The sequence below is a fragment of the Amphiura filiformis genome, chromosome 14 (assembly GCF_039555335.1).
Source record: "Amphiura filiformis chromosome 14, Afil_fr2py, whole genome shotgun sequence".
NCBI classification, from domain to species: Eukaryota; Metazoa; Echinodermata; class Ophiuroidea; order Amphilepidida; family Amphiuridae; genus Amphiura; species Amphiura filiformis.
This window is the reverse complement of record NC_092641.1, coordinates 14,984,409-14,995,327: the sequence shown is the minus strand read 5'-3', so window position 1 is coordinate 14,995,327 and position 10,919 is coordinate 14,984,409. Positions and strand designations below refer to the sequence as shown.

Sequence of the window (10,919 nt, the reverse complement as noted above, 5' to 3'; positions counted from 1 at the left end):
ATTTGCCATCCCATAGAAATATATATTGTGATATAGAAAACGGCAACCTTTTTCTCATGTCTTCATGTTTCATTTATATTGTTCATTTCGCGAACGATTTCTCTCCTCTCCCATGTATCCTTTATGATAACATAATATTATTTTGTATTTTTACTTATATATTTTGCTTTCATGGGCGGGGCCCTTTTTATTTCTTTTGTTTATTTACCATTTTATTGTCATCGAATCTCATCGCTTTACTGATACCCCTTTCGGAACGTACCCACTTACAATAATTACATGGCTTTGTGGTGCCAGTCTATGCGTTTTCCCGATGCAATGCTTTATATGAATAACTTCTTCAGGGCTGATTGTAGTCGTAAGACATCATAGGCCTTCAGGCCACTTTCTCTGCACGTTTCCTTCAATGTATCAGAATCTTCATAGAGAACTTTCAGCGTACTCCCGTCGGAGAAATCTAACGCTTTGAGCTGTGGAAGCTTGATTTCTTCAAACCACTCATGGACACGTTCAGTAGTCCAGGAACTTGCATCAGGTTTCCAAGGAGGTGCAGTGTCTGTTGTTGCTGCACGTTTTGGCGTTACTGGTCCTGGAACAAACAAGCAAACACATATCAGCTTAAGTTGATTTCTTTATAAGCTTTTTGAAGTAAAGGTCCCACGGTTGTTTGATGGGATCATTTATTAGTTTTTCAAACAAAACATCATGTACAACTAAATTTGAGGCTTTAACAGCTTTACAGTGATATCATGCTAATGAATACAGATGCTTTTGAGTTATTCTCAACTTTAATTTCACCTATTTTACAAGATTATTCACTTTTATAGCATTTGTATCTATGACAAAATTGGTGGCGCTATTTAGTTACTGGAAATTACTCTTTCAAGCTTTTAATACAAATAATTCCTTTTTTGTTTCATGAAATAGTTTTGTTGCTTGTTTCACCTATTCCAGCTGTTTCAATGGCAGTATTAATCATCTACCTCTTGCAAATAAAGAAATATGATTTAGGATAAATAGCGCCATCTATAGTTTGCATTTAGTTAATAATGAGGCCAATTCTATATACATCAAACAACAAAATTTATAAATCTAATGATGTATAGCTGGGAGGACAAGCCGACGATCATTTGAAAATGTTGACCTTTCGTATTGAACATACACAGTTCCCCCTCCCCTCGACCTAAATTTTACTTTACTGCGTGGGCCGTTAAATGTCAAAAATATTCATTTTTAATCATTAATGCCATAATATCAGAAGGACATTCTTCGTATTCAGAATGCAATTCGATATATCTGATCTGCTCTCAGGTCCACCAAAAATACTGTGTAACGGTGGGTGACCGACCCCTTAATAGTGTAGCCTGTTTGATGTGAAATAACACAATTTTTTAAGCGGGCATTATAATGACCATGGCCAATGGAAATCTTTTACCGGGTGCTGTTTGAGCCTCCATACACATGTAGTTGTAAGACGTGACCTCACCTTCAACCAGAACTTCCAATACCAATATATGAAATGAATGAAAATAAAAATAGGCTATGTTTTAACCCAGCTTACCGTCAACTTCATCACTGCTTCCCAGCCCTCTTCCACGGTTGCCCAGAACTCTCTTGATCTCGGCAAGGTTCTTCTGGAGATCTCCTCTAGAGCTAACTTTATAGTACAATTTCGTTCCAATGAGGATGTCCAACCAGCCCTCTGGTGAATAGTCGTCTTCCATAAGGAGAGGGATCACGTGCTTCTTTTTCTTGTACGCGTATGTGGCCTCTGTAATAATTTTTTTTAAATCTCAGAATATCACAAGGAATATGATGCTTTCCACACGCTGCCCACATAATTTACTCTGGCTAGAGATTCAATTTAGGATATTTTTGTCGTGCATAAGCATGATGAGAGGCGGGGCAAAGTTCAATATAATTTACCAGTGTGAATCATTTTGGCGAGTCAATTGTGTGGAGAGCGAGCAAGAATGTTTAATTTTACACTATTTTACCCCTAAATCAAGATGGTTACTGAGATATTTAAAAAAAGGTTTCACAAGACCCTATGATCTAACCCTCCGAAGACGTTACTGTGCGTAGTGACAATACTTCCTTAAAAGGTTTACTCTTGGCAGTACGTAACTTAAATCAACATCATCATCTTCGTCGTCATCGTTATCCTCATCATATGTGACTATCCACATCGAAACGCTCGTAAAGTCGGCCCCTGGTCAATTTTGTTTTCTTCCGTGTTTAGAAAATATATATCATAAGCTTTACAATGATATATCATTTGACTTCAAACGATATCCAAAAGCGGAGTTATGGCTTGTTCAACTTTGCTCCTTCAGTAAAAGGGTACATTATTTTGGTGCTACAATATTTCTCTTTTTCTACATCACGCTGGTTTTAAATATTAAATTGTGATAACTGGCGGTCACTTCAAATCATCCCCAAGTCAACGAGGTTCAGGAATGTCCTCTCATTGTTAATTGTTGGTTAACCCACCACTTGAACAAGATTTATCCATAGCAAACAGAGACTAAAGCTATTTACTATAAGTATAAGCTTATTATCCTCTTCAACAATAGGATTGAAGATTGATGTGCGGACTGGACTGAAATGAGAAACTTGTAGGACAATTATTGGGTACATTATGAATACAAGCTTGATGCACATTTTGGACTGTAACTCGAAATACAATTTGCCGACTTTACGAGCGGTTTGAGATGGATGGTCACATATTGTATGATCAACCTATTACAATGTGTTATTCATTACCTGAGCGACAGTTTTGACTATTGTGATACTGTTGAGACATGCAAACCAAGACGACTGCAGACTTGCTTACGGCACTGGCCATTGTTTCCAATATATCGTCCTCTTTAAAGAAATTAAAAATTAAAAATAGATATAGCTGTAGACGGATATACTATTACAAATGTTGGCCTTTATTACTTTATTCTATAATAGCTAAATTCTTAACATACCCATCTTGTCCACGTCAATCCATACGTTGTAACCCGCTCTTTCCAGATCATCTCGTACCTTCAAAGCTATGTCTTGATGTGTCCAGTTGTAACTGATCATGATGTGTTCTCTGCCACCAACTTTCTTCTGTTGACTGGATTTGTCTAAAATCTGCCATAGAGCATTACTGCTTGCTGTTCTGACAGATTTGGTGTTTGAACTCGTCAAACGCGTCAAAGCTGAGAACATAATATTTAAAACATGTTAGTTAATTTCGGCTGATTTTCCCGAACTGGTGATTTTCATGAATGAGAACGTGTACAACATGATCCTTCTGAACTGGATCCGACCTCACATTGATCCTTTACTGAGAAGCAATCAGGCTGTCTTTAGATCAGGTGTGCTCAGCAAATACACATTTTGAAGAGGATCATGGAAAGCTTCAAGGAGTACCAACTTCCCTTGACAGGCACTTTTGTGGACGTCAAAAAAGGCTTTGACTCCATCAACATGTCCGTCATGTTTTCAGTGCTGCGGCATTATGGAATACCAAAGGTTGTGGGCAATACCCACAACCAATTTGATCCAATAAAAATGTGATCAAAGAAAAATTAAAAGAAAGCTGAACGTTTGGGGAAATCCATACGAAAACCTCAGAAAATTACATTTTATCACCCAATCCCAGGTCTACCACCTTAAGAGTCAATCATCGGCGCATAAAATCCAAGATGGCTGCTGACGTCCATATTGGAAATTTTGTAACTTATAACCCTTTAGATTAAAGCCAGTTATTTATGAAATGACCTATTGCAAAAGATTCCATTTCGCATGCATCCATCTCAAACAGCTCACACAAAAACATATCAGAATAAAGTCCCGGAAAATCCAATTAGTCGAACCGTTCCTCTAAAATGCACATGATGAAATTTAAAAGTTACAGGGTGAGTAAAAAAAAAATAGCAGCTAAGAATAAACTTCAACATATGTACATGAGCCCCATAAGTCAAATATTATGGGCCCAGGGCTGTTTCTCGTCAAATAAAGCAGCTTCAGGGCTCAGAGTTTGTACACAGGTTGCACCTCAGAATTATATTGTTATATGAACATATCAGCCCCATATGTCACATAATATGGGCCCCAGGGCCCCCAAACGTTAAAACATAGGGCAGGTCGTTACTCAGTAAATAAAGCAGCTACAGTGCCCAGCTTGATTCTACCGAGAGCACCTGAGAATTATACTTCAATGTATGCTCATGAACCTCATAAGTCAAATACTATGGGCCCCAGGGCCCCAAATGTTAAAACAAAGGGCCGGTTGTTTCTCATCAAATAAAGCAGCTTCAGGGCTCAGCTCATCATGTCTGTGCTTGTTCTTCTTGAATCATTTGTAACTTACCTTATGAATATTGCTTACATTCTTAATATTCTTACTTGTTTTCATATATATGTTGTTGTTTGGTTTCATTACACCCGCATGCAGAGCATGCAGGGTATATTGCCATCCTGTGGTTTCTCCTCCTCCTCCTCCTCCTCCATCTTCTCCTATCAAACACATCCTTTAGTCAAGGCTAGCGCTAAAACTACAAGGGCCCCAGAGCTCTTATGTGGTACATTTATGGACCCTGCCCCGTAGATGTGCCTTTTGCCCATCTTGGCCTCAGAGATCAAAGGTCATGACCCCCAGGGGCCCAAATGTAAAAACACAAAGCATGTCTTTTCTCATCAAATGAAGCAGCCTCAGGGCCCTGAGTTGGTAGACTGATAGCCCCAGGGTACTCTATAAATACAAGTATACATGAGCCCCACATGTCATATATATACCCAGGGTCCCAAATGTTAAAATAAGGGGCAACAGATTGACAAGGCTAGCTCTAAAACTACAAGGGCACTAGAGCTCATTATGTGGCACATGTATGAGCCCTAAGTTGTAGATGTGCCTCTTGCCATTTTTGGCCCCAGATGTTCAAGGCTAGGGGCCCCAGGGGCCCAAATCTTAAAACAAAGGGCCGGCCGTTTCTCAGCAGGGTTCAGATTTGGTATTTTAGTAGTCTTAGGCATTATATTGTTATCTGTGTATATGAGCCCCATGTGTCACAGAATATGGACCCCAGGGCCCCAAACGCTAAAACATAGGGCTGGCCGTTACTCAGTAAATAAAGCAGCTACAATACACAGCTTGAGTCTACTGATAGCAGCTAAGAATAAACTTCAACATATGTACATGAGCCCCATAAGTCAAATATTATGGGCCCAGGGCTGTTTCTCGTCAAATAAAGCAGCTTCAGGGCTCAGAGTTTGTACACAGGTTGCACCTCAGAATTATATTGTTATATGAACATATCAGCCCCATATGTCACATAATATGGGCCCCAGGGCCCCAAACGTTAAAACATAGGGCAGGTCGTTACTCAGTAAATAAAAGCAGCTACAGTGCCCAGCTTGATTCTACCGAGAGCACCTGAGAATTATACTTCAATGTATGCTCATGAACCTCATAAGTCAAATACTATGGGCCCCAGGGCCCCAAATGTTAAAACAAAGGGCCGGTTGTTTCTCATCAAATAAAGCAGCTTCAGGGCTCAGAGTTTGTACACAGATTGCACCTGAGAATTATATTGTTACTAATACCCACCCCATACACGTAGGACTAAACAGATCCACAGAGAATAGCGTAATTATAATATAGATGACATCAACGTTAAGGCTGTTCCAGTTAAATTACATACCCATTGGCTGTTCCGTTCCATTTAATTTACATACTCCCTCCGAAATGGCCACAAAATAGGCTGTTCCATTTAATTTACACACTCCCTCTGAAATGGATGTTCCATTTAATTTACATACTCCCTCTGGAATAGCTTTCCCCTATTTAAGGGAGGACAGCTTTTATGGTCTACTTAGCTCAGCGATGCTTTGCTGTCTTCGATAATGGTTCATGTACGCCAGAGCGTTCGATAGGAACAAGCGAACAGTATACGAGTTGGCTGATATCTATCGGGGCGTTCAGCAGAGCAGCAGGATTATAAACACGGTCGATGGTAAAACCATAATCAATTTCCTTTGTGTTCAGTAAGTACAAAACGACCCACTCATCAACTACTCAAGTGGTAATTTAATAAGCATGTCTGGGGTAGTGTCTGCGGTCAATAGAAAGTCAATAATGTGTGTAAGTTTATGTTTACATAAAGTGGTGTAATTAGGTTTCAAGGGGTTGCTATTAATTCAAGCATGGTCGTAAAATTGATTCGATCGATAATTTGGTCAACTCGTGGTATCGAAGCGTAGTGTACAATTGAGCGGAGCCTGACAGAGTTTGCTACAGGCTTTTATGGGTTTGGGCTTTGATAAAAGCCAGGTACCTCTCCGACACAATGCGCTATCGAAGACAGCAAAGCATTGCTGAGGTAAGTAGACCATAAAAGCAGTCCTCCATAATCAAATTGCATATTGTGAATTTCAATCTATCAAATTGCACAGCCTCACTGTGAATAAGAGAAACAGCAACCTATGTAGAGTAAGAAAGACGACTCCCCTGGGAAGGGACCCCGGGGTCGGATGACAACGAACATGAACTTCTTGCCAGGACAGAACTACACCCACCTACCGAGTTTGACCCCCGTACAAACTACGACGGCCTCATACAAATCTACAGACAAATCTATAAACCTACAAACAGATCTACAAATTCTTTATTTTAAGTGGTACGAGAGTGCAACCTACATTCTAATAAAGCTTGTGAATCGGACTTTCAATTTTTCCACATTTTTCACCCAGTTGGGCGACTTTTTACAATTTCGTTATTTTAAGTCCTCAGCAAATAAAGACTATAAGTTTGTCTACACCTATAACATGCAGGTATAGCCGTATTTGTGTACAAATATAGGGCCCTCTAGTTGCTCTTGTATTGAGCTTTTATTGCGTCATGCATGCTATTTTGCGGATTTGTGCACATTAGAAATGTACATTATCAATATGATTATTATCGTACCATAACAAAGGTGATCCAGTTTTGTCCTGTCTTGAAATTTCATTTTCACTTTTTACTCTTTTTTAATATTATGTCACCAGATTGACAAGAAAAAAATCACTTGTTAGGGGTTAAATATAAAAATGCGCACAAAAAGGTCGAGAACCCACAAAAGTTTATTTCATTTGATATATTTATTTGATGAATTGTAAAATTTGTATGCATGTACAGGGTGTCCCAACAAAAATTACCGCGCGAATGAATTTGGATGTAAGTCGAGAAATAAACATCATAATCCAAAACTCTAAACATCAGCGTGTAGCCCATCTTATTCTGCATCTTATACACCAATTTTACTGGATTCGTTTGACTGATTTTGAAGAAATGAGCGATAATGTATCGCATGCGTCAATTCACTTCATTCCAAGTTTGAAAGAAAGATCATTCAACATAATGCGCACTGGTGGTTATTGTCAATGTGCTTCATATTTTCTTCTTAAATGATGCAAAACATTTAATTACGTTTTGTTCAAATTTGAAAACGTCCACGATATTGAAAATGAAAGCTTGCATGTAAGATGATGCTCGGTACTTGTAAATATATCTTTTTGTTAATGTTGATATAAATGTTGCATAAAGAATTATTGCTTAAAGAATTCCAGCTGGCTTAAAAAATTCTCCCACACATTAATGTTTTTGGAATATTTCCAAGAAATTGTATTGCAAAGTTTAAATATTTTAAAACTTCAACATTAATGTTGCATGGTATCAAAAATCACACGTAAAGTAGTAAGCACTTAATCATTGTCATTCTTGGCTCAAATGTTCTTTGGAAACCTAGAGAATATTAAAAGTTGGAAAGCTTCCAATTGCAGAAATCAAAGTTTTCTAAAACAAAATTTTATTGATCTTCAGTGAAAACATGCATAATACAACACCGTCGGATTATAAAATTAATAGATCTTGTAGACTAAATTAAATGAGATACACAAACTTAAGACAGCGGTGAGCGAGTATGAAAAGAGCGCCTTTTGATCAAACTTGGAATGAACTGCATTGATGCGAGCATTGTGTAATCGTAAATTTCTTCGCAACCAGTCAACCGAATCAAATAAAATTTTCGTATATGATGCACAATAAAACAGGCTATGCGATACATTTTAAATTATTTGATTTTGATCTTTATTTCTCGACTTACGTTCAATTTTATTCACTCGGTAATTTTTTCTGGGACACCCTGTATTTCCTTATCCCTTGAGCACATGAAAGATAACAAAAGCAGGACAAAGTCGATTTTAGGAGGGTTACGCTAGCTAACGCCCACTTTTTGCATGTAAGCGAATTTATGCAGGAAACAAAATCTATCTTTTGGAAATTAAGCTCCCCTGGTACAAATATCCTGGCTATGATCTGGGCTGGCTTACCTTCTACACTTTTCTTCATGTCGTCAGATTTTCGCACATTTTCATTAAATGCTAAGCTCCACAACACTTTGGCTGCCATGGTTTGGTCGTCCGAAGTAAAATCAGGTGTCAGCATGCTGGTAATGGTAGGTATACCACCACTTCTCCACACAATTTCTTTGTTAGCATCGTTGATAATGAGACGGTGTAAACCTGCTATGATTTCTTCTAACGAAAACGATGCGTGTTCATCGTCAGCCGTGTGATCACTGCTTTCAACCGCTGTGTTTAGCATACCCACAAATGTCGCAATGACGTTGCCATCTCTTCCCAACATTTCACTCTCCTTTTCATCTATAATGAACGCCAAAACTAGCAGGGCTACCACCTTCAAATTCATTTTGGGCGACTCTATCCATGTGTTCATACTGGAAACGACACCTGCCTTTCGATAGATGACGCGGTTACTTGCGCACTCATCGTGTCTAATTGAATTGTATAAGATGCCGAGTAATGAGTTCACAAACTTGGTTTTCCTTTTACTGTCTGGCTGATTTTCAACCATCTTCAATATTGTCAAAACACAATCGATTGCCCCCATTTTTCCAAGATCAATACCAAGGTCCGGGCATCCATCAGCATACTCCCAGAATATGTTAGTCGCTGTTTTAAGATTCCACATGCCTCGAGTAGGCTTATCCTCCATTGTAGTTGCCAACTCGTCTTTCAAGTTCTGTGATATCTTGACATACAGCTTACCGATTCCACATTTTGTAGCCTCACTTGTTATTGCAGGTTCGTTCACAGACCTAACATTGCACAAAAAAAGCAGCGCCTTCTTAGCGCTTTTGGTTCTATAATCATCGGTGTCTTGCAGAAATTTTACGGCTTTTTTGACATGCGGAAGGATATCATTCAGCTCCATATCTTCATAACTTGGGGCTTCAAAAGTGGCGGACGCCATTTTCTTCAGACAGATGCTCTTATACTGATGAGACAAGAACAATTAAAAGCCGTATGTCAAATTTACAATAATAATTAGAATAAACCGATTCCACGGAAGAAAGTTTCAAAACTTTCAAAGTTGAGGACATCAGAACTTAAGACAAGCTTTGGAGTTATTTTAGAATATCCTACCCCTGTAGCTTTTCAATGGGGTCACATAAAGAGCGGTACATACAGTTGTATGTAAATTATCGATTGATTATCGATAATCGATAATCGATTAACGATTATCGATTTTCCTCCACCACCCTCAACTACACACATATTACCCCCACCTAATCTAATCATCCTTAGCGACTGCGATTGAACATGACAGTCTGTGATCATCATTTGCGTGTTAGGTTTTAGAATCTAATTGAATATTGACAATTAATTGATCATTGATTGTTGGTTATCGACTGTCTATTACCCCCCCTCCCCCAGCACCAACTCAAACACTGCTTAACAACGACATCTACCGGCGTGGCGTGGCGTGTTAAATAAAGACTGTGATCACGAACTCCTATAGTGGTGGCTCAGATATATTGACGACACACACACCAAATTAAAGACACGTTATGACCTGGATTTTACTGATTACCTGAATTCTCTTGATCCGGATATCAAATTCTTGGACACTCTAACAGTCATAAAACCGGACGGCTCACTCAATATCAAGATCTATCGCAGACACATATACAGAGCAGTACTTGAACTTTTTTCTAATCACCCTTTGCAGCACAAACTAGGAGTGATATACACGCGTTTCAATCGCGCATACTCAGTGATTACTAATCCTGAAGATTGTGGCGAAAAGAAGTCGCACATCACTGAAGCCCTAAGAACAAAAATAAACTGCCAAAGGACAATAGAAACACCAACAAAGGACAAGTTGTTATCCCTTATGTCAATGGCATCTCTGATGCCTTAAAACGTATTATCAGCTCATGCGGAATAAGAGTGTGTTTTAAGCCAACGCGCACACTACATGCACTACATAAACTGTTAGTTGCGCCCAAAGAAAAAATGGACAAAAATGTTTATCTGATTCCTTGCCAGGATCATACATACGGAATCATATACATAGGAGAGACTGGGAGATCTCTTAAAATGATTCCTTGAGCATATAATAGCGGCATAGCTTAACCTCATCCGAAGTATCTCAACACATACCATGCATACACATAGAGTCTCCAGGACATCATGTGGACCTATATAAAGTACAGTGCAGATCCTCGACAGAGAACCATGGTACTTCGAAAGAGGAGTCGAGGAGGCCCTTCGCATCAAGACTAACCAACATGTCTTCTTTGAATAAGGCCGCTTCAACTTATCAAGAGTCTACGATCCAGTTCTACCTAGTTCTATAGAGTCACAAGTCAAATCGATCAACGAACTGGGTCATCCTGTTGAAGAAATTTGTAGTCTTAACAACCGAACGAAAATTTAAGGTGAGGAACTTTATATGTTGTGAACAAAAGTTCAATCCTCCATTTATTTGATGATCAACACAGATAAACTTTTATGATAGGAATCATAATCATTGAGTCGTTTACCTTTTTGAGGATCAGTGTCGATAATAACAAAGTGGCTACAAAGCACCCTTTTTG

The 10,919-nt window shown here is 38.8% G+C and overlaps 1 protein-coding gene across 1 annotated transcript; it reads right to left on the bottom strand.

Moving 5' to 3' along the window:
- Nucleotides 1-323: 323 nt before the first annotated feature.
- LOC140169220 (uncharacterized) lies at nucleotides 324-9,289 on the bottom strand. The gene is made up of 5 exons (XM_072192477.1): nucleotides 8,347-9,289; nucleotides 2,976-3,194; nucleotides 2,767-2,868; nucleotides 1,562-1,771; nucleotides 324-589 (listed from the first exon to the last, which is right to left on the bottom strand). Exons 1-5 carry the CDS (start codon nucleotides 9,287-9,289, stop codon nucleotides 324-326), a joined length of 1,740 nt encoding a protein of 579 aa, XP_072048578.1.
- Nucleotides 9,290-10,919: the final 1,630 nt, after the last annotated feature.